This window comes from Peromyscus eremicus, unplaced genomic scaffold, assembly GCF_949786415.1.
Source record: "Peromyscus eremicus unplaced genomic scaffold, PerEre_H2_v1 PerEre#2#chr22_unloc_1, whole genome shotgun sequence".
In the NCBI taxonomy this organism is placed as follows: domain Eukaryota; kingdom Metazoa; phylum Chordata; class Mammalia; order Rodentia; family Cricetidae; genus Peromyscus; species Peromyscus eremicus.
Window position 1 is genome coordinate 8,462,048 of NW_026734286.1, and position 25,194 is coordinate 8,487,241.

At 39.6% G+C, this 25,194-nt stretch overlaps 1 protein-coding gene and 1 non-coding gene across 2 annotated transcripts; both read left to right on the forward strand.

Annotated features, from left to right (window-relative positions):
• Positions 1-275: 275 nt before the first annotated feature.
• Positions 276-491, forward strand: LOC131900841 (small nucleolar RNA U3). The gene has a single exon (XR_009376288.1). It is a non-coding gene; the product is annotated as a small nucleolar RNA U3 (small nucleolar RNA).
• Positions 492-7,214: 6,723 nt separating this feature from the next.
• Positions 7,215-19,945, forward strand: LOC131900516 (zinc finger protein 431-like). Its single transcript, XM_059251764.1, has 4 exons — positions 7,215-7,321; positions 13,027-13,153; positions 13,354-13,414; positions 16,012-19,945. Exons 1-4 carry the CDS (start codon positions 7,319-7,321, stop codon positions 17,777-17,779), a joined length of 1,959 nt encoding a protein of 652 aa, XP_059107747.1. The 5' UTR covers positions 7,215-7,318; the 3' UTR covers positions 17,780-19,945.
• Positions 19,946-25,194: the final 5,249 nt, after the last annotated feature.

Here is a 25,194-nt window from a genome sequence, read left to right on the forward strand (position 1 = left end):
ACCTATCCTTTCTCCTGCCTCACTGTTGGCCATTCAGCCCCTTATTAGACCATCAGGTGTTTTAGACAGGCAAAGAACCACAGCTTCACAGAGTTAAACAAATCCAATATAAAGGAATGCAACACATCTTTGCATCATTAAACAAATGTTCCAGAACATAGGCAAATGTAACACATCTTAAAATAATATTCCACATTTCCCCCTTTTTTTCTAAATAAAAAGAAAGGTTTTAACTTTAACATAGTAAAACTACATACAACAAAAACAATTATCACAAGACTATACTTTCAGGGATCATTTCTATAGTTTGTTACTAGAGAAGTTTCTCTGACTGTGTAGAGCACCCGAGACCACGAGGACGAGACGTAGCGTTCCCTCCTGAGCGTGAAGCCGGCTCTAGGTGCTGCTTCTCTGCAGCTGCCTCCTGCCATTGATGATTGTTCCTCTCTTCCTTTGGGAGAGTGAGAGGGAGGGAACGCAGTCTGAGTGGACTTAAAAAAAAAAGAAAAAAGAGAAAAAAAACAATTATCACATAAGAATTACATTTACAATATTCAGTCCATTTGTAGTCAGCATATTCAGAGAAAATCATGCATTATCTATCCTATCTTAGTGAGTCCAAAGTTTTACAGTTAACTTAATTTCTACCATTACTAAGGAAAACTGCAACTATAACTATCTAGTCTTTAATTCCATTAAAGCCCCAGAAGGATGTAGTATTATCTAATAACAAAGATGTTTGGCTGCCTGGACAGTCACCCAAAGTTGCTCTGTAACATTGGGGCATCCATCTTCAGCTTACAGGTCTAGAATATCTGTCAAACTTTTCGGTGAAGCAGGAACTTTGAAAGATTGTCCTGCCTTGTATTGGCAAAGTTAATCAGTCTCTTTCCTCTGTGTCCTGCAGAATATCTGGCAGACTTGTCATAAAGCAGGAATACTAAAGGACTGTCCCAACTTGTTTGGGCAAAGTTCAGCAGCCACTTTCCTGTAGGTCCTGCATGTCCACTCTGCACAGCACGCTGTCAAGGCAAAAGCAGTTTCTTGCCCAAATTGCTAAATTTGTCACAATGAAAGCAAACTCCATAAGGAGTTTCTTCAATGCCCATCATCTGTGAAATAAATGGTGCTGCCAGGGGCAGATATGTCTCTTTGTCATGAAAAACCTTAGGTTAATAAAACTTTTTAAATGCCATATTCTGTCTTTGAGCTCTTTGAAAACCATTTATCTATCTAAAATATATCTCTATATGATCTTAAAAGCACACCTAACATGTCTACAAATTTGATGGTCATAGATGACTAACTACTGACTTGTGTTTCTTGATTATTTTCAATAGTTCATAGTAATAGCTTTCAACTTGATAGAAGAGAAAGTAGGAAGTAGTCTGGAACAAATTGGCATAGGAGACCACTTCCTAAATATAACACCAGTAGCACAGACATTGAGAGTGACAATTAATAAATGGGACCTCCTGAAACTGAGAAGCTTTTGTAGATCAAAGCTCTACAACCCCACATCTGACAGAGGGCTGATCTCCAAAATATATAAAGAACTCAAAAATCTAGACATCAAAATACTGAACAATCCAATTAAAAAATGGGCTACAGAGCTTAACAGAAAATTCTCAACAGAAGAATCTCAAATGGCTGAAAGGCATTTAAGGAATTTCTCAACATCCTTAATCATCAGGGAAACATAAATCAAAACAACTCTGACATACCATCTTACACATGTCAGAATGGCTAAGATAAAAAAAAACACTGATGAGAGCTTATGCTGGAGAGGATGTGGAGCAAGGGGAACACTCCTCCACTGTTGGTGGGAATGCAAACTTGTACAACCACTCTGGAAATCAGTATGGCGGTTTCTCAGAAAATTGGGAATAAGTCTTCCTCAAGACCCAGTTATACCACTCTTCGGCATATAACCAAGGAATTCTCAATCTTGCCACAAGGACACATGCTCAACTATGTTCATAGAAGCATTATTTGTAATAGCAAGAACGTGGAAACAACCTAGGTGCCCCTCAACTGAAGAATGGATAAAGAAAATATGGACATATATACAATGGAGTACTACTCAGCAGTAAAAAACAGTGATATCATGAAATTTGCAGGCAAATGGATGGAACTAGAAAATATCATCTTGCTTGAGGTAACCCAGACTCAGAAGGACAAACAGTATGTACTCACTCATAAGTGGATACTAAATGTGAGGGAAGGGATGGCCAGACTGCAACCCACAACTCCAGAGAGGCTAGCTAACAGGGAAAGACCCTAGGAGGGACACATGGATGACCCTGTGAAGGAGAAGTGGATGAGATCTACATGAGTGGACTGGGTGTGGGGGGGTGGCAGAGGGTGAGGAGTGGGGGATGAGAACATGGAGAAATGGGAGGGTCAAGCTGGAACAGGGACAGAGTGGGAGGGCAAGGAGGAAGATACCATGATAGATGAGGACATCATGGGAATAGGAAGAGGCAGAGTGCTGGGGAGGCTCTCAGGAATCCACAAGGTTAACTCCACCTTGGTCTGCTGGCAGTGGACCAGAGGGTGCCTGGACCAGTCTAATCTGGTGACAAGCCTAGCAAATAACCTAGCTGTCATTCATAGAGCCTTTGTCCAGTGACAGATGGAGGCAGATACAGAGATCCATGGCCAGGCACCAGGCTGAGCTCTGGGAATCCAATTGAATAGAGAGAGGAGAGATACTGCAGGTGGGGGATGTCGAGATCATGATGGGAGGACGTGCAGAGATGACCGGCCACACTAGTGGAAGCCCATGAACTGTGGACTGGTGGCTGTGGAGCCCCCATGGGACTGGACTAGGCCCTCTGGATACAGAAGACGGTTGTTTGGCTTGAACTGTTTGGGAGGAACCCAGGCAGTGGGATCAGGATCTGTCCCTGGTCTATGGGCAGGCTTCTGGAACCTGGGGCTGTGGTGTGACACCTTGCACAGCCTTGGTGCAGTGGGAAGGGGCTTGGACCTGCCTAGGCTCAGTGTGCTGGGCTCTGCTGACTCCCCTGAATTTGGGGATATGGGGATGCGGGGTGGCTTCGGAAAGAGGGCTGGGGGGTGGGAGGAGGGAGCAGGGGGATCTGTGGATAGTATGTGGAGTGAGTAGAAAATTTCTTAATAAAGAAAATGAAAGAAAAAATAGCTTTCAAAAACTAGAATTTTATCTTATATTTTTAAAGGAGCTGCATAGGTACAATATCTAAAACAAGAATAGAAACATATATACAATATGTTGTAATGAAAATAACCTTAAAATTTTATCAATATGCAAAAATCCTTTAAACAAGACTAAAAACATATAGTGTGCTGTAACAAAAATGACCTTAAATGTGTATAATATACAAAAGTCCATACAAATACAAAATATTTGAGAATAATAGTTGTTTTTTAGTTTAAAGTGGATTCAATAATCTACCCTACTATCTTTCTTATATTCCTATATTCCTCTAAATATAACAAACATCCTTTATCCACCAATTAACCAAAAGCCTCTCAAACCCATCTTGGGAATGTGGGTGTTGTGTTCTCTAAACTCATCCCTGCTGTCTGTGGATGTAGTATCTTTAGGGTCCCTGAGATAATTTGAGATGTCTAAGTCCTAGGAAGACTAGCTATAATCTTTGTTGCTAGATATATCTTGTCAAGATTCAGGAGGTCTCCCTTGATCAAACCTGATCCATATTAACCTGGAACAAACCCACGGCATCTTGATTCTTATGGAAACAAAAGCAAAACCTCTTCTCCAAAGCATTTTTTATTTCCATTTTAAAGTTAAGGCATTCATAAAATATCTAGGCTGGTTTGTTTCATAAGTGGCTCTTTCAATTCCAGGTCTCTTAACAGCTGTTGTTTGCTTATCAACAATCAAAAAATTCAAAACCAACACAATAGCATAGAGGATCCATACTCCTTGTATATTTCTCATCTTATGTTGCTTATTCTTTTTTATTATTTTACTTCTCTCTTTAAGTATTTTATTATTTTTAAACTATTTCTTTCTTTCTATGACTGTTCATACCCTATTTCTTTCTTTCTTAAGCCTTCACATATTGTAAAACACACTGGAACCTGTTTAGAAGATTTTTTTTCTCATATGGACCTTCTTTACTGTGTATCTCTAATCTTTTTTGACTGTAGGAGCAAAGTTTAAACTGCTAAGTTATACCTGAATCCTCCATATGGCTCTCTTGGCTGGGTCTGCCTGCTTCTTGGGTCCTGAAAGCTGAGCCTAAAGCTCTTGGCCTGGCTGGAGGTGTGTGACCAAAGGCTGCATTCAACCTTCCTAGCTGTAGGAAGCTGGTACCTGCATTGTCACAAGCAGTTTTTACTTAGATTTCCATTTCTAGTTTCTACTTAGCACTGACTGCTGAACAGCAGTGCATCTTGAAAGAGCTGTGTCCTTTTCCTTTCCTTTTTCTTTTCTTTTTTTCAGCTTTCTCAGGACCTACATGGAAAACCAGCCCACATTGGTATGCCAAAATGTTGTTGGTTGTTTTTTACTCTTTTGGCTCTTTGCTCTTTGGGAGCCCTGCCACCCAGATCCCCAATAAATTACACATGATGGCTTATTCTTAATTATAAATGCCCAGCCTTAGCTTGGCTTGTTTCTTGCCAGCTTTTCTTAACTTTTAATTATCCCATCTACCTTTTGCTTCTTGGATTTTTCCTTTTCTTATTTATGTATATCTTACATTCACACTTACTTGGTGTCTGGCTATGTGGCTGGGTGGCTGATCCCTAGCATCCTCCTCTTTTTCTCCTTCTTCTTCCCCCAGATTTATCCTTCTATTTATTCTCTCTGCCTGCCAGCCCTGCCTATACTTTCTCCTGCCTCACTGTTGGCCATTCAGCCCCTTATTAGACCATCAGGTGTTTTAGACAGGCAAAGAATCACAGCTTCACGGAGTTAAACAAATGCAACATAAGGGAATGCAACACATCTTTGCATCATTAAACAAATGTTCCAGAGCATAGACACACCTTATGTAACACATCTTAAAATAATATTCCACAACAGAGATATTCAGATTCTAACTTGTTAAAATAGTTAAATCAAATTTAAAATCTTAGTAGCCTTTTGAAGCACTTCTACCCAGTTAGAAATGCAGCTTCCAGATGGCATCATCTACCATAGTCACATGTAAGCACACCAAGATACTGATTTAATTACTTACACCAGAGCTGATCCAAGGTTTCCCAGGTTCTCTGCCAGAACAGGATAGGGAAGGAAACAAAGGATAATGCCACGCATTCAGAGAAAATATAGAGATTTAAACCTAAGTTTTGAGGCTTCACATTGTTTAATCTCTTCTTAGATGGGATAGGGAAGGTTATATTATGGTAACCTATTGCCCAGCCAGAGGGACTGGATCCACTCAATTTCTAGAAAATGTTTTTTTCCTTTGCTCCCCCCCATCTCTCTCTCTCTCTCTCTCTCTCTCTCTCTCTCTCTCTCTCTCTCTCTCTCTCCCTCCCTCTCTGTCTTCTGCACACACACACACACACACACACACACACACACACACACACACACTTTTTCTCTCTCCAGTTCAGTCCATTTTTTTCACCCTCTGTCTTCTATTCTAGACCTTTTCCTACTTCCTACTTAGGTTATATTCCTTTCATGGTTTATATTGTTCTCAGCACCCTCAGGCTCTTATATTTAAATGCTTGGTGTAACAGTAGGTGGTATGCCCTTGTGGTATTAGGTGTGTCTTTGTTAAGGTGTGTGTCATTGTAAGTGAGACTTGAGGTTCCCAAAGCCCACACCAAGACAGTGTTTTTTATGCTTGCCTGTGTATCACTATGGAAGTCTCAGTGCCATACCTTGCCACCATAATGATGCCATTCATGATGACAGTTGCCTAGTCCTCTGTCACTGGAATCAAGGGCCAAATTAGCACCCTATCATTATAAAAGTTGCCTTGGTCATAATGGTTCTTCACAGCAATAAAACAGTCACTAAGACAGGTTGTCTATGTAATATTTTGGTGTATTATTTTTCTGTGGGCCATGTATTGTGATATTGAATAAGGCTGGCTGAATTAAATAGTAATGGCCTGTCTTGACAAAACATATAGTCACAGCACATTTATTATTGATTATTCATGCAGGCCCATAGTGTAAAAGAGCAACAATAGGGACAAAAATTAATGAAACAATGTGGTTTGGAAAGAAAAACAGCACTAGGCAGTTTTAGAGGGCAGTCATATGATGATGAAACAGAGACAGAAATTATCAGGGGGAATAGGGCCATTAGAGAGAAGACACCTGTTCTTCCTTAGAAATACAGAGAAGGCACTGCCCGCCCAGCCAAGCATTTAACTGTGGAAGGAAAGGGCAAGGTGATTCCTAGTCCCAGAAACCAACGTCATACAGAATCTGCTGCTGCTCTGTTCCACTGGGGCCAGGTGTATCCAAAACTAGAACCCCTGTGGTGTTACCAGGTCTGTGCTACTTTTTCTTGAAAGAAGAATGATGCAGCATTTAAAGGTTATGAATTCTTCCTCTGTGCTTCAGCTCAGCAGTGTTTCAGTCATCTCTTTTGCAAAGTCCAATCCCTAGTGAGGAGACCTGGGGTGTTCATTGCATGAATCCATGATAATGAAGCCTGTGTTGCATCTTGAGGCCATTACATGCGAGAAACTCAAGCTTTGAGACACCTTCCATGAAAAGCTGCATGAAGGTAGTGGAAATAGACAAAGAGAGAGAAGTTTGAGAAGTTGTAGAGAGAACGAGCCATCTAAGCTCTTTGAAATGTCTGACACAGAGCTGCAGGTGTGTGCCTTGCAGGGCTTTAGTATTGCCTTGTTCCAGTAATTTTTTTTTTTTTTTAAATTTCTTTGAAAGGGGAAATGTGTATTCTGAGTCATTGTGTGTTGGGCGTATATACTTTGTGTTTTGATTTTACAAGATGCCACATTCAAGACACTGCCTTGATTTTCAGAAGAAACTTTGTACATTGGAACAGTGTTGGGACCGTTACATAATAAGGAGATCTTTGAAGGTCTACTTAGATGCTTTCTCTAAGTTCTGTGCCTAGGGTGGAAGCCAGGGCTGGGAACCGCAGAGCTGTGTCCCTTCACAGGACTCTGTCGCTGAGGGAGCTCCTCCTGTCACTCAGGCCACATTAGCCAATGAGGGCGTCCAGGCGGACTACCAGTCTGAATGGGGGCGGGTACTTCCGGTCCGTCAAGGTGTAAGTTCGTTGGCGCTAAGCTGAGGGGGACTGTCGTGTTTCTCGTGCTGCGCTGGGGCCCACTGTGAGGAGAGCCGAGCGAGCTCCTGCTATGCCATGGTGAGTGAGGGGCCGCCGTCCCCACGTAGGGAGCGGTCCCGGAGCCGGTGTGAGGGTCCTCCTGGGACTGTGGGAACCGGCGGCCTGCGCGGCGCTCCGTGAGGTCACGTGAGGTCCCTGCTGTCCAGTCAACTCGGGGTCATCTGAGTAAACTCCATCTGCAGGCTGGGCCTTTGGAGAACACGGGAATGGGTGGACTGTGTGTGGATTTGTTCTTATTGCTAACGTCACTGTGCAGTGCTCGGGCATGCGCCACTTTCATCCTTGCCTCAGAGCCCTGGTTTCTCTAGTGTCTACTAGAGGTTCTGCACTGGGTACTGAACATTCAGGTGTAGGATCCATCTGCAGTTAATTCTGTGCAGGGCATAAAGTCTGTGTCAACACATTTGCATGTAGATGACAGGGTGGTCCAGTCACGTGTGTAAGGTCAGTCTGGCCTCCTGTGTCAAAATTGACTCTATATTAATTGTGTTTCTATTTTTAAGTTTTTCTTAGATTTTCTTGATCAACTTATTCTTTCCCAAACAGTACATAGAAAGTTTTAGGCCAGCTACTGGTATATAGTGAGAGTCCATCTCAACAATCCTTAAAGAAAGGTATATCTGTGTACTTTTTTTTTGGGGGGGGGGTCAGAGGTAGAATAGTTGCCCTAGCATAGCTAAGCTCTGGGTCCCATTCTAGCACCTTAGAAAAACATCTTATTTAAGGCAGAATTATTCTTTGCTGTCCCAGATCTCCTGCACCTTCCTGTGCAGCCCATGCTAGTCTGGATGCTCAGATTACAGGAATGTGTCACCTAGTCAGCTTGATATATTGTTTAAAAGTCTCCTGAAGAGTCTAGAAAAGACTACCTAATCAAACAGAAGTACTAACAGCAGAATGCATTTACACTCCTCTTGCCCCAGGAGTTCAATCCAGCAGAACATAGACTCTTGAAGTTCCTTTCTGTTCTCTCCCACTTCAGAGGGCACTCATCCAGGTTTCTGTTTAATCCAATTAAGGTGAATCATCAGTGTGCTGGCTAGTTTTATGTTAACTTGACACAAGTTACAGTCATGTGAGAGGAGAGAGTCTCAATTGAGGAAATGCCTCCATAAGACCCAGCTGTAGGTTTGGGAAGTATCCAGCCCATTGTGGATGAGGTCCCCCCGTGGGCTGGAGGTCTTGGGTTCTATAAGAAAGCAGGTTGAGCAAGCCATGGTGAGCAAGCCAGTAAGCAGCACCTTCCATGTCATGTGCGTAAGGTCCTGCTTCCAGGTTTCTGCCATGTTTGAGTTCCTGTCATGCCTTCCTTCCTGAGCATAGGGAGCAGCAGCCCTTCTGAGAAAACATGCTTATTATTGGCTTCACCATGCAATGAGCACAAGTCAGCTACTTTTACCATCACAAGGGAAGGCAGATTTGCTAACTTGCAGAACCCTTGTTTCTCTAGTATCTTCTTGAAGTTCTGTACTTGCCACTTAACATGCAGCTGTAAGATCCTTCTGGGGTTAATTTTGTACAGATCTTAACATCTGTGTTATTAATACATTTGCATATAAATGCCACAGTGTTCCAGTCATGTGGAACATGTAAGGCCATACTTGTTAGGTTCCCTGGTCTCATTGTTCAACACTGACTATATTTCAGTTGTGTTCATATGTCAATTTGCTCTCATGTTCAGTTGATCTCTTTATTCTTTCCCAGACAATACAATCTTTATGATAGTTGTATTTGAAGGTTTGAATTCAGATGATGTCACTATGTGTGCTGTTTATTCAATCTTATGTTGATCATTTTTTTCATTCATGATGACCTTTTGCCATCAATTTTCTGCTGATAGCATAAATTATTAGACATTTTATTAGACTTTCATTGAATGTATTGCTCAAACTCTGAATTTTCTTAATATACTTTGACATTATAGCCAAGGTGGCAGCAAACCACAGAGTTGCTTCCTTCTTAAGGTTGGTTCAGCTCCCTGCTAAGACTAGCCCATCTCCATCAGACACAAGTCCCACTTGGATCAATACTTCTCAACGTTTCCATGTGCACTGTTAAACCCTTTTCTTTTAAAAGACTCTTTAATTAGGTTAGCATGAATGTAGCAGTAGATAGTAACTATGGCCTAGGCAGGTAGTCCCCGTACAGGAATAGAGGAAAGAATTCCGTGGCCTAAAGCTGGGACAGTTGAGTTCATCTGTGTGTCTTACCACACAGGTTGTAACTGTGTAAGCGAATCATTGTCATCCAGATGTTTTACTTTCTCCTCGGTCGCCAGGTACAAGATGTTGCTTGACCCCATTTTATCCCAGTTGATTATGTTCTAGGCTGTGATCAGACAGATCTGCGGCTCTCTGTTGACTGAAATTTAAGAATTCAACTTGCTAAAATAGTGAAATTGAATTTAAAAACTTAGTAGCCTTGTGAGGCACTTCTACCCATTTAGAAATGCACCTTCCAGATGGCATCATCTATAATAGTAACCCTTAAGACACCAAGAGACTGCCTTCATTGCTTCTACCCTGCCTTATCTAAGATTTGCCAGGTTCTCTGAGGGAACTGGGTAGGGAGGGAAACAAAGGATAATGCTATGCACTTAGAGAAAAATAGGGACTTAAACCTAAGTGTGGAGGTCTCGAATTGTTTACTCTCTTCTTAGATGGAATTGGGAAGGTTATATTGAGAAAGCCTATAACATGGCAAGAAGTATTGGCTCCCCTATGTTTGGGTAAATATTTTCTTCCCTTTGTTCCTATCTCTCTCTCTCATTCCCTCTCCCTCTCCCTTGTTCTTACTCCCTGTTTTTCCTCAATTTCTTTCACTCTTTTCCTATTCTGCTCTTTCTACTTAGGTTATATTTCTTTCATGGTTTGCTCAAGACCCTCAGGCTCCTACCTTTAGAAGCTTGGTCCCCAATTACTGGAAATAATTGTGTAAAATTAGGAGATATGTCCTTGTAGGAGTAGGTGTGTGGTTTGTTAAGGTGTCACTGTAGGTGGGCTTTAAGGTTTCAAAAGCCAAAGCCAAGTGTTTCTGCTTGCCTGTCTGTATCAGGAAGTTATTCTCAGCCCCATGCATGCCTACTTTGATGCTGACATTCATGATGATAATGGACTAATCCTCTGTCTGTGTAATCAAGCCCCAAATAAAAAGCCTTGCCTTATAACAGTCACTTTGGTCATAGTGTTTCTTCACAGCCATAATGCAGTAACTAAGATAGATGTTTTGTGTAATATTTTGGCATATTGTCTGTATGTATTCTTCCTGTGTCCTGTGAAAATGAGTAAGGCTAAATTAGTCATGGACTGTCTTGACAACAGATTTAGTCTGTGGCTTGGTTATTACTGATGACTCATGCAGATCCATAGAGGAAAAGAGCAACAATAGGGGCAGAAATTAATAAAAACCTGTGTAGTTTGGAAAGAAAAACAGCACTAGGTAGTATCAGATGGCAGTCATGTTCCGAAACAGGCTGTAATTGTCAGGGAGCTCAGGGCCATTAAAGAGAAGGTACCTGCTCCACTTTGGAAATATAGAAAAGGTGTTACAAGGGTACTGTACCACTCAGCAAAGCATGTAAATAGAGGAGGAAAAGGGAACAAGATCCCCAGTCCCAGAACTATATATAGAACTTGCTGTTAATCTGTTTCAGTGGGGCAGGGTCAATCCAAAGCTAGAACCCCATTTAACTGTATTATCTATGTGTCAGATTTTCTTGAAAGAAGAAAGATGCAAAATTTAAAGGTCATGGATTCATTCTCTGTGCTTTCAGTTCAGCATTGTTGCAGCCTTTTGTTTGGCAGAGTCAAGGCCCCAGTGAAGAGACTGTGATAGTTCATTGTTTGAAGGTGTGGAAATGAAGACTGGGTAGCATTTTGGTCCACTAGATGTTGAGATACTGAAGCTTTGAGACACCTTCCATGAATAGCTGCATGTAGGGTATGAAAGTAGCAAGAGAGAGATTGTGTGAAAAGTGTCAAAGAGAAAGAGCCATCTAAGCCCTTTGAAACTGAAGCCTCAGGTGTCCAACACAGACATGCAGAGTTTGGTGTTTGCTTTGCAGGGTTTCAGATTCTGTATCTTTATGTGTTGTGTAGATAAATTTTTTTTTTTTTTTAGTTTTACAAGGTATCACAGTTAAGAGACTCCCTTGAGTGTCAGAATAAACTTTGTACATTCTAACAGTTTTGGGACTGGTACAAAATATGAGGATGTTTGAGGTTAGACTAAACACATTTTTCATTATGGGTTGAGTGTGAACCTATCATGACCTGTGTCAAAATGTGGTAGGTGAATGAAAATTCTCCCAGGTAAGATGATGTATTTGAGACTTTGTCTCTGGTTTATGGGTTTCACTAGGGTGCATGTGGTACCTTTAGGATGAGGGGCCTTTCTAGAGTATGTTAGTCTCTGGGCCTGGGTGTTGAGTGTTTATACGCTGACCACACTTGTCTTCTTTCTGTGCTTGAAACTGCGCATCCCCTTTCTTTCTTATGCAGCTATGCCATTACCACCATAACAGACTCCATCCCTAAATAATATAAGGTAAAATAGAAGCAATTGCTTTTCTTTGCTACTTTTCTGCCCTGATATTTTTATTTTTAAATTTATGGCTGATAGAATGAGGTTTTTGTACATGTGAAACATTTGCTCATGTGTTGAGCTTTACTTACTTCTTTACTTTTAAACTTTGGTAGAAAGTATCATTTTTCCACCAGAATGTCATAATTCATGGCATTAATACCAATCTTATGAATCATTGCATTGCAGATGGGTAACTTTCTCCATATCTTTATGCGTGTTTTAATTTTTGAAATGTGTGCGTGAGTCTTTTGCCTGTATATATGCATGTGTACTATGTGTGCCTGGTGTTCTCTGAAATCAGAAGAAAACACTGGATTCTCTTGAACTGGAGTTACAAATTGTTGGGACCTCCAAGTGAGTACTGAGGATTGATGCAGGTCCTCTGCAAAAACAACAGGTGATCTCTTAACTGTTGATCCATTTTTATCCTCTACCATTTTTTGTTTGTTTTCTTTCATTTCTTTTTTTAGCATCAGCCATTACTTCACTAATATTTTTGAGAACCCTTTTAATCTGTCAGTGAGTAGGTTATTAAATATTCATTTCTTTGTAGGAATATCATATTAGCATTATAATTTAAATGAGGCACTCCAGTTTTCTGAAAGGAAAATATATTTCTGGAGTGGATGTTTGAGTCATTGGTGGAATTTAGTGTGAGCCTCTGAGTATTCTCTTTTATTTTTCTTTGTTTGTTTGAGACAGGGTATCAAAATGTGCTTTTGGATGACCTTGAAATCTCTACAGATCAGGCTGGCCTGGAAAACAGAGATTCACTTGTCTCTGCCTCCTGAGTTTTGAGATTAAAGGTGTGCACCACCATGCCCATCTTGTCCATTCTTTTTTGATGTCAGTAATTTGGATACAATTTTGCTGATTGTTCTGTTTGCATATCTTTCTATATATGTAAGTCAGCATTTCTCTTGTAATGCCATGTACTGTTCAGAGGACCCAGAAATGAGAGTCATGGTTCTCCTTTTCTGTTTTCTTTAAAATGACTTGGTGATTGCATTTGAAATTCTATGATATGAAATAAATTTGTTGAATGTGAAGAATTATGTAAATATATTCCCAATAAAGTGGACATTTACAATGCATTCAGCCTCACCATTTCTGTTACATATGTGTATGGTATATTTTAGGATGCAGTGACCTATAAGGATGTGCATGTGAACTTCACTCATGAAGAGTGGGCTTTGCTGGATCCTTCCCAGAAGAGTCTCTACAAAGATGTGATGCTGGAAACCTGTGAGAACCTCACTGCTATAGGTAAGAATGTGAGTTTTCCTTTACTTTATTACTTGAGACAAGTCTTTTTTGGAGTTTAGTGTTCTATTGTGACTTCACCTATAAAAGAGGAAGAATGTGGTGAATAAATCAGGCATGGTTGTAAGGTTCACTGATGATAATAACTTAAGTTTTACATAATTTCTAATAATATAGCATACATTTCTGGTACTATATTTTAGGCTACAAATGGGAAGATCAGAATATTGAAGAACATTGTCAAAGTTCTAGAAGACATGGAAGGTAATTTTCTTTCTTTCTTTCTTTCTTCTATGTATTTTTCACATCATATATCTTGATCCCATTCATTCCCCATCCCTTTGCATCTGCCCTCTGCCCCTGCTTGTCCCACCCCCATTAAAAAAATTTGAAGAGAAAAAGAAGGAAGAAAATATGAGAAAAATTTTAAAAAGGGAAAAAATTAGAAATCTCATAGAAGCTTCAGTGAGACCCAGTAAGTCACGTTGTATACCCCTTTGTCCATACGTCTCTGCTTGCAAGTGTTCATTGCAAAGAATCATTGGTCTAGTTCAAGGCCCTTGATCTCCACTACACATCCAGTGCTGAGCCCTCTCTAGGACTCTTCCTGGACATCCCACTGACACCCTGTATTATGGAGATCCTGCAGCTTTGGGTTTGTGGTTCAAGTCCCTTCATGTACTCCAGCAGATCATAAATGAGGTCAATGTTTGGACAGATGAAGTCATAATGCTGGGTCTGGGAATAGGCAGCTATAGGGTTGGTCTGCCAGATGGGAAACGGGAACATCTCTCCCATGGTTACAGTTTCGGGGCTGGCTCACCTACACCTGCCCTAACCATATTGGCTCTATTTTGCTGCCCTGGGAAAGTTCAGGGCCTGCTCTCTCAAATGTTGAAGCTGGTGGGGGGTCAGGGACAGCTCTCCTGTTATTATGACCACAATGCCAGCTCTCCCACCTGCCCCAGGTGTTGTTGGGCAGGGGAAAGGAGAAAAGGGTAGCTCTCCCTACTCCATGCTACTATAGAACAGATGGGTAATGGGGACAGCTCTCCCCTGTTCACAGTTTTGGTACTTGCTCACTCAAAACTGCTTACAGGGTTGGCTCTATTGTGCTGCCCCAGCAAGGTGGGCTTGCTCTCTATATTGTTGCAGATGGTGGGGATCAGGGATGGTTCTCCCACTCTTATGATCACAGGTCATCTCTCCCACCTGCCTCCAGCATTGCTGGGCTTGGGGGAGGGCATGTCTCCACTGCCAATGTCACCACAAAACAAATGAGTAGCGGCGACAGCCCTCCCATGTTAATAGTTTGGGGGCTGGCTCTCCCACACATGCACTAACAGTGTTGGCTCAATTTTGCTGCCCTGGTGATGTACAGAGCCTGCTCTCTTGAGTGTTGCAGCTGGTGGGGGTCAGGGACAGCTGTCCTGCTCTTATGACCATAGGGCCGGCTCTCCCATCTGCCCCAGGCATTGAAGTATAAGGAGAGGGCATGGAAGTGCATCTATTCCCAGCCCATGTTGGTATGTGGTAGATGAGGGATGGAGCTAGGTCTTCCATGCTCCTGTCCTCAGGGTTGGCTCACCTGTGGTCTCATCAACAGGGTCATCTCTGCTGTGCTGCCCGGACAAAGTGCAAGGCTCACTTTCCTGTGTGTTACTGCTGATAAAGGGATCAGCTCTCCTCCTCTCTCATCTTCATATTTGCTTCTGTTCACAGGACTTGAACCATTTCATCTTTCTCTATCTCTCTCTCTCCCCCTCTCTCCCATAAGACAACATACTATACTTCTGCTCACTCTAATAGTGGCCTTCTGGCTGGTGAGGTACCAGGTGGGCCAATGTTTTCTCTTAAGAGCTCAGGGTGGGCAGCACCAGGCCTGCATGTGGGTCTCCCTGTCTCACTCAGGTCACCATGGCACAAGGCTGGGCCATGCTTCCTCATCACAAGGAGATCATTATAGTGCCCAACCACCTGGTACCAGCACTGGGCAGGCTCCTAGTAGTGCCTGTGGTTGCATTCTATCTATCCTGGCCACATGGTGTGGGGTGGGTTCTTGGCTGGATTTCCCCTTCAGGCCAGGCTTAGAATCCCCTGCCCTTCTTCAGCTGCATTGTGTCCATTGCTAATTCAGCCCTGGGTTGGGTCAGTGGCTCCTGATTGAATATGGCCCCCACAGACCCGAGAGTCTGTGTCCACTGCCAGTTCAGGCCCGGGTTGGGCCAGTGGGTCTTGGACACAGAGGGTGCCCCCCCAGACTGTCAGTTCTCCAGCAGTCACATTCAAAGAAGGTAATTTTCATGTATACATTTCTGTCTCTGAAATTTTAATGTGCCCTGATATTTAATAAAAAGCAACAGTGTAAATAATTACAGCTTTGTGATGATTATAAAATTCTTACAGCATTATGTACCTCAAATTCAGGTAGCTTATCTGTGTTAGCAAGGCATTCTTCTAAGAAACAAGACAAGGAAACAATGCCTTAACAGATTTCATATTAATATTATGCCATATTAATATTAATATTATACCATATTAATTGTAGCTCCCTGAGATCCATGTAGATCCATCCATTTACTTTTATTCAATGCACTAATTGTAAAGGCATTCACATTGATTAAGGGATTAGGGTATGTCCAAGATATTTTATATGCAAATAGCCCATAGTAAAGCTAGTGTTGCTCATATTCTTCTAGTGACTTACCATAGTTTATTGAGAGGGGCAGTTTATGAGAGTCAAGAAAGTTGTTGTGGTGGAGAGAACTTAACCTCTACACCATATCTTTATGAGAAACAGAAAGTTAAACTGTGCAAATGTATTCTGAAAGTCTTTTGGTTTGTTATTGTTCCTTTAATAGGTATATCATCTGTCACTCAGGATACAAGCCATGTGATCCTAAGGGATATGGAAAGAAGCAATGTACCTCTCTTTCTTCCAGAAAAATTAGAAGATATATAGTAGTTCCCACTATGAGAAGACTTTGTAAATGTGATACAAGTGTACAATTAATTGGATTTCCAACTGCAGTGGGAATACATCTACATACTTACACTGGAGAAAAGCCTCATGAGTACAAGGAATATGGAAATTCTTCTGTTTGTCCTCGTTCATGTTGCACATGTAATGTGACTCACACTACAGGAAAATTTTATGAATGCAATCAATGTCTTAAAGCTCTGAGTTCTTCTAGCTCTCTTCAAAGTGATGAAAAAACTCATACGGGAAAAGGATGCCATAAATGTGAGCAATGTACTAAAGTCTTTAACGATTATAAGTATCTTCAGACACACAAAAAATCCCATAATGAAGAAGAAACCTATGAATGTAAACAACTTGATAAATTATTTAGATCTGATTCCTCTTTTCAATTACACCAAAGACCTCTTTTGAAAATAAAACCTTATGAATATAATCAAGGCAATAAAGACTTTGCATATTACAGTCATCTTCAAGTACCCAGAACTCATACTAAAAAGAAACAGTATGAATGTCATCAATGTGGAAAAGCCTTTGCACGTCCTAGTCATTGTCAAATACATGAAAGAACTCATACTGGAGACAAACCCTATGAATGTAGTCAATGTGGCAAAGCCTTTTCACAGAACAGTCTTCTTCAGAGGCATGAAAGAAGTCATTCTGGAGAGAAACCCTATGGGTGTAATCAGTGTGGTAAAGCCTTTGCACGAAAAAGTCATCTTCACCGGCATGAAAGAAGTCATGCTGGAGAGAAACCTTATGAATGTAATCAATGTGGTAAAGCCTTTGCACATAACAGTCATCTTCACAGGCATGAAAGAAGTCATTCTGGAGAGAAACCCTATGGGTGTAATCAGTGTGGTAAAGCCTTTGCTCAAAAAAGTCATCTTCACAGTCATGAAAGAAATCATACTGGAGAGAAACCGTATGGATGTAATCAATGTGATAAAGCCTTTACATGTTCAAGTAGTCTTAAACAACATGAAAGAAGTCATACTGGAGAGAAACCCTATGAATGTCATCAATGTGGTAAAGCCTTTACAGATCCTAGTAGTCTTAAACAACATGAAAGATGTCATACTGGAGAGAAACCCTATGAATGTAATCAGTGTGGTAAAGCCTTTGCAAGTAATGGCAATCTTCAAAGGCATGAAAGAAGTCATACTGGAGAGAAACCATATAAATGTTGTCAATGTGGTAAAGCCTTTTCAACTCGCAGTTATCTTCAAATGCATGAAAGAAATCATACTGGAGAGAAACCCTATAAATGTAATCAATGTGGTAAAGCCTTTGCACAGAAAGGTTATCTTCAGAAACATGAAAAAAATCATACTGGGGAGAGACCCTACAGATGTAATCAATGTGGTAAAACTTTTGTACATAGCAGTCATCTTCAAAATCATGAAAGAATACATACTAGAGAGAAATTTCAGGAGCCTAATAAAAGAGGCACCAGGCAAAAACTCCATCATTTTGGAGATGCCAGTACTATGGGGTGTCCACCAAGACCATCAGCAGTGGTGAAGTGGAACCAGTCAGAGCCTAGAAGAGAAGTTTTGTGTACTATAGAGAGTGTAGCCAGAGAAGTGACCCAAACCCTGTGGAGAAGCCCTGAAGATTGTGAGTGTGTCCCAGTTCTTGGATGTTGAGTTATTTATACTGTCAGAGTTTGGTTTTGTTTTTTTCAGGTTGTGACTACCATGCTTCTTTCTTGAAGGGAAAAGATATTTAATTTTGACTTTTTACAAGTTGAAAGAATTTTTAATATGTTTGAATTTGTAAAAATTGTGGGACATTTATTAAAGTTATTTGTGTTTTTAATGTGAGAGCTTGTGAATGAATAAGAAAGGAAAGGTTGTGGCTTTTTTTTTTTTTGAGAGAGTTTTTTTTTGAGAGTTTCTCTGTGTAACAGTGCTAGCTGTCCTGGAACTCACTTTATAGACCAGGCTGGCCTCAAACTCACAGAGATTGCCTGCCTCTGCCTCTCAAGTGCTGGGATTAAAGGCATGTGCCACCATTGCCCAGCTTAAGGTTGTGGCTTAATAGGGATGTGTTTCTGTGTCAAGTTGACAAGTGATCAATTATACTGGCTAGTCTTGCATCAACTTCACATGCAAACTAGAATTATCTGAAAAGAGGGAAACTCAATTGAGAAAATACCACCATAAGATCTGGCTGTAAGTCATTTTCTCAATTAGTGATTCATGGGGAAGGGTTCTGGGATCTAAAAGAAAACAGGCTGAGTAAGCCATTGAAAGCAAGCCAGTAAGCAGTACCCCTCCATGGCCTCTTCATCAGCTCCTGCCTCCAGGTTCCTGCCCTGTTTAGATTTCTGTCCTGACTTCCTTCAATGATGAACAGCAATATGGAGGTGTAGATCAAATAAACCCTTTCCTACCCAGTTTGCTTTTTGGTCATGGTGTTTCATTGCCAAAATGCTAACAAAGACATCCTGTCTCAAGAAATCCAAAAAAAGGGGTTATGGGCAGATGACTTGGCAATTAAGAACACTGACTGTCCTTCCAGAGGACGTAGTTTCAATTCACAGCACCCACGTAGAAATTTACAACTGTCTGTAAGTCCTATTCCAGGATATCCAACAGCTTCACACAGACATACATACAAACAAAACACTTATGCATGTAAAATAAACTGTTAAAAAAAAGAACATATCATATTATGGAACTTTCTCTAATGTAATCTGGACTTATCTCTACTCAACTAAATCTTTTGTTGTCTTCAGTCACATCAAGAGAACTGTGTTAACAATTACAATAAAAAGCAATGTGCAGAGTCCATTCACAGAGGGATAGAAATCCATTCAAGCCTTCAATAACCAAATACCAGGGTATTTCATCACCTCCATGTGATAGAAGACAGAAAGTAATGACACATTTTCATCTTCTACACTATAATGACATATTTGGCAGTTGGGGATTTGATTCAGTTGTAGCACTGCTGTTGGGTACCTAAGTTTGGTTCCTAGAACCCATATCAGATGGCTCAAAACTACTTATAAAGCCTTGTCCTGAAGATCTGATGTACTCTTCTGGCTTCCTTGGCCACCAGGTATGCAAATGGAGCAAAGATAGATATGTGTGTGTATGACTATAGTTTAAAAGTGCTTTTTTTGTGTATATGTTGTATTTTTTCCTAAAATTAAAATTAATTTAGGTGTTATGTCAGAACACAGTCCTTGAAAGGAGTCATTTGAGGAGAATTTGGATGTTTATGTTAGCAGTCCAAGAAAACAGGCAAGACTCTTGTGACCTCAGTTTCTTCAAAGCCAGGAATTGTTATGGAATGTTTTTTTTTGTGCTCCCAGGTGTATCGGGTGTGAATTGACTTCAGATTTTTTTAAAAAAAATTTTAAGATTTATTTATTATGTATATAATGTTCTGCCTGCGTGTATTCTACAGGCCAGAAGAGGGAACCAGATCTCATTATAGATGGTTATGAGCCACCATGTGGTTGCTGGGAATTGAACTCAGGACCTTTGGAAGAACAGCCAGTGCTCTTAACTGCTGAGCCATCTCTCCAGCCCTGACTTCAGATTTTGTATACAACTTGACACACAAAAACAATTCCCTATTAACCCACTTCAATACTCAGTATTGCTTGCTATTGTTATTCAATTAAATGTTTGAATTATCCTTTATATACTTTTATGGAAAAACATTTTTGTTCCATGTAACTTTTTTTTTTAATCATTGTATACTTATTAAACTCATGAGAACTTTACTCATCTTACCTTTCTTAATCCGCAGAATATAAATTGTCTGGGGCACTGAATAAAGTTGGCTATTGTATGAGACTTTAGTCCTCCTCATTTATTGGCTCCATTCTCCCAGGTCCCACCACCTCTAGAGTGGTGAAAAGTTGTAATTGAACAGAAAGAAGTCAGCTACAAATTATGAGAGTGAAAACCCTCAGAGTAGGTTAGTGAGATTGATGGCACAGAAACCAGGGAAAGTTTTGCCTTATGTTGAGCTAGTGCATCATTTTCTAAAAGAAGGAGCACAAGTATTAAATTCACAAATATTAGATTGCTTGCAAATTGATTATAATTATAACTCCTGGTTTCCAGAAAAGAAATTTTAGATGAAGTATGGGACAGAACCCAAAACAATATTGGAAAGACATATGAACAAGGAAAAGTTCCTGTTCAATTTTGGGTCCTTTGATCATTAACATGGACTATTACTAAACTAAGAAAGAAAGATAAGGAGGACATTAATTATGAAAGAATGATAGTGAATTCCATGAATGAATATAGACTTTATGATCAAACTTTAAAATTGATAAAAGGCAAAAAGGTGATTTGTTAAGACAAAATCAAGAGTAAAAATAGTATCACTTGTATGTGTGCTGAGGACAGCTCCCTCAGCTCCCTCTCTAGAGCCTCCTTTAAATACATATCCTCCATTTTCTGAAAATTATACGAAGTATGGCATGAGTAATTTACTGATCTATCTAATCTTTAATTCTCTCCGTTTTGACTTAGAAGAGCCTATAAAAAAGTTGACTTCATTTATGTATTCATTCCTGTACTTATGATGTTTGATTGGTATTTCCAGTGCAACTTCACAAAATCAAAATCTTTAACACCTAATTATGCACTAGCCAATCCATTTAAACTCTTGAAGGAGAGATGACATTGGACTGTCCTCACCATCTTGAGAGGCAAAAAATAACTACAGATATTTGAATCAGAACCTAGATGCATTTGTGTATCCTTTGTTGCCCTCAATCATACTTATTTACCCCACTAAATTGTCACCTACAGATATAGCACAAGAGGATAAACTTTTGGAATGGATTTATTTACATTATAAAGGCGAGAAAATACTAGCCAGTAGCAGGTTTACAGCCAGGTTTACTCCCACAGATATTCCTAAAGATTAGCCTTCAATAGTTTTGGATTTAAAAGATTGCTTTTAAAGTATACGTATTCATCCTGATAACGTGTGTTTTCCTTTTTTATTCCCTTTGTCAATCATAAAGAACCTCTGCTCCAATATCAATAGACTTTATTGCCTCAATGCATGACAAACTGCTAATATTCCTAAAAACCTACCCATCAGCCACAAGCAATGTAGGCACCCCAAACCCCAGAGGTCATGCAGGATGCAAAAAGACCTTAGTGGAGACCCCTGACCGGAACTGAAGTGAACTGGCTGGTCACCAGAACCCCAGGACGCTCTGACCAGAAGATCAGAGAGGATACAGAAACCAAGGGGAAAACATCCCCCCTCAAAAAAATCCATCTAACAAAGATAAAGTCACAAACCAGCACCTAAACCTATAATAACCCCAAAATCAGATGACTAGGGACAGAGTACGAACACAATCAAAAACAGCCAGGGCAATAGGGCACCAACAGAGCCCAGCTATCCTACTACACATGCCTTGGATATTCTAAGACACCTGAAGCCCAGAAAAATTACCTTAAATCCAATCTTATAAAGATGATAGAGGCCCTTGAAGAGGAAATTAATAAATCCCTTAAATACATCCAGGAAAATAGAAGCAAACAGTTGAAGGAAATGAATAAAACTGTTCAACACCTGAAAATGCAAATAGAAGCAATAAAGAAAACACAAGCTGAGGGAATCCTGTAGATGTAAAATCTAGGGAAATGAACAGTAACTGCAGACACATGTGTCACCAACAGATTACAATAGGTAGAAGAAAAATCTCAGGTGTAGAATATATGAGAGAAGAAATTGATATATTGGTCAAAGAAAATGTTAAATATAAAATGTTCTTTACAGAAAACATTCAGGAAATCTGGAACAATACAAAAAGACCAAACCTAAAATTATTAGAAATAGGAGGAGAAGAATCCCAGGTCAAAGGCTCAGAAAATATTTTCAACAAGATGATAGAAGAAAATTTTCCTAGCTATAACACGAATCTTAAAAGGTCTTATATTAAAAAACCCAGAGCCAGATATTGAGATGAAAGCTTAAAGATCAGAGAAGCAGAACATCCTTCTACAAAATCCTCAGCCTCAAGAGAATGAGTTCCTGTTTCCTCATGCCTTATATACTGTTCTGTGTCCTTCCATATCACTTCCTGGGACTAAAGACATGCGTCACCACTGCCTGGCTCTGTTTCTCTCATGTAGCCCAGTGTGGCCTTGAACTTACAGAGATCTAGAGGGATCTCTGCCTCCCAAGTGACAGGATTAAATGTGTGTGCTACCACTGCCTGACCTCTATATCTAATTTAGTGGCTAGCTCTGTCCTCTGTTCCCCAGATAAGCTTTATTGGGGTACTCAATAAATCACATTTCCCCTTTTAATTGTCTAAAATAATATAGGTTATAACTATTATAAGGCAAACTATATAATAAGTACAATAAGTATATACAATATATACAGGCAACAAATATATCAACACTATCTAGTCCATTTGCATTTGACAAATTCAGAGAAAATATTCCATTATCTATCCTATCTTTGTGAATCAAAAGAATTGTATCTAATTTGCTTTCTATCCTAACTTGTATTATCAACCCAAAACTATCTTTTGATGTCTTTCAATCTTATATACTTTACACCTCTTCAGTAAGTTTCTTTTCTGAATTTGTTAACAAGGGAAACTATAAATATCTAATCTTCAACTCCCTCCAAGACCTAATAAGGAAATAATATTAACTAAGTAAACAGGAAGTGTGAACAAATGACTTCCAAAAAATTGTGAGAAATGACAGAAACAGTTGGCCACCTTGACACTCACCCAAGATTTCTCTGTAATTTGGGGGCATCCATCTTTAGCCTACAGGCCTAGCATACCTGACAGACTCATCTGTGAAGCAGGGTTTTCTAAAGGGCCTTCCCACCTTGTCTTGGCAAGGGTTGGCAGTCCTTTCTTTTGTGTCCTGCTGGTCCATTTTGGACAGCATACTGTCAGCAGTCAATGAAGGGTACTTTCTTGACCAGTGGCTAACTTGCCACAAAGAAAGCAAACTCCATGAGGAGTTTTTTCAATGCCCATTATGTTCTCTGAAGTAGATTGGTGCTGGCAGGAGCAGATATGTCTCATAGTCATAAAAAAGAATCAATGTTATTAAAATATTTTAAATGCCATATTCTATACATCTCTGAAGTGTTTGAAGATGACCTGTCTATCTAAAATATATTTCTGTTTAACCTTGAAAACATAACTACTATGACTACAAGTTTGATTGTAATGACTATTAACTTGCATTTCTTATATCGTAATTAGTTATTAATAATAACTTTCAAGGACTAGCAATTTGTATTACATTGTTAAATGAGCTGTATAGGTATGATAATTTGAATAAAATTAGAAAAATATGTACAGTATTTTCTAAGAAAATCAATCTCAAATTTATATCAATATACATAGTTTACATATATATACAAAAATTCATTCCAATGTAAAATATTTAAAGCTAGTAGTTGCTTTTAAAAGTAGATTCAATAATCTACCTTTTTATCTTATTATATCTATATCCTCCCCTCTTTTCAGAGTAGATTCAATAAGCTACCTCTTTCTATATCCTTTTTTCTTTTTCTTTTTTTCAAACAAATACCCTGAGTCTAATCTCCTTGTTTAGCTTTTCTCCCCTACTATTACCACTTAACAATTTGTAACCAACCATTCTAAACAATGACAATTATCCATAACTCATTGAATGACCAAAAACCACCCACCCCACCTCTTGGGAATATGGGAATCATATTCTTAAAATTACTTTCTGCCATCTGTGGGTGATGCATCTTTGGGGGATGCTGAAAAGAAAAATTTGGGATTGTCAAGTCCTGGAAGAGGTAGCTGTATCATTTGTTGTCCAGTCTCTGCATAATGGGAAAATGCAGGGCTTGTCTCAAGTCCTTGCTCAAATAGTCTGTGAAGCTGGATCATCTCAGCTAGCCATCCTGAGCAGTTTGTAGTTCAAAAGTGATCTTTGGGTGGTGTTTGTCATCTTAGTGTTATTATCATCATCCTAATGGAATCATAATTGTGGGGCCTCATCATCTTTTTGGAGACTTCAAATTTGCTGTTCAGCATGGTAATAGTTCCCTGCAGAAAACTGATAGAGACTCAAACCCAAAATCATGTACAGGAAGCTAGATAAAGCCTTTTTTTCTAGAATTAGTTAGTACTCTGTATGACCATTAATATCATGACAAAAGTTTAATATGTATATATATATATAAACATTATAAATTTTGATATAAAATTCATACCTGAAGAAAAGTTTTAAAGAGTCAAAATAAAACCAAGGAATTGTGAGATTAGTGGCAATAGAATAGTCCCTTAATTTTGGTTTTTGTTCTATATCAGGTGGCTCTTCGAACATGACACAGAGATTTTGCATGCATTCTCCTGAAAGACAAAAACAAAACCGTTCCCCAACCCTAACTTTGGGGAGTTTCCCTTTCTAGGCCTTATCAATTTTGATTTATAGTATCTACTTAAATTTTTGTTTTGCTTTCTAAAGGTATTCTATCATCCAGCACAGTATAGTTTCTTACAATAGTCATTAGGTTCCTTAATTGCTCCGAGAAAAATTTTCTTCCATGATGACAGGAAAGGACTGAACTGAATTTGCCATGAGGGCCTGAGAGAGGTCCCCCAGGGCATTTCCCAATGGCAAAGGCAAAGGATTACCTTGTCTGTCCATTTTTTTTATCTATATTCATTAGTCTAATGTTTGCCTTTACCACATTTTCTGCATATTTCAGAAGGGACATTCTGTTGGGATTATTCCTTGAAAAGACATTGTTTTATAGGAACACCCTGTTTACAGTCCCTTTTTAGGTGACCTTGTTTACCACATTTGGAACATCTGACATGATGATTTTTCTTCAAACCTCTGGAAATTACCTCTCCTATCCAAGTATCATCATGGTCATGTGATTCAATATTAATTGTACCTCAGATACATTCCTCCAAGGGTGCTGATGTTGCCTTTAATGGCCTAATTATCCTTTTGCATTGTGCATTAGCATTTTCAAAAGCCAGAGATTCAATTATTATCTGTCTAGCTTCTGAATTTGTTATCATTCTATTTACTGCTGAAGATAG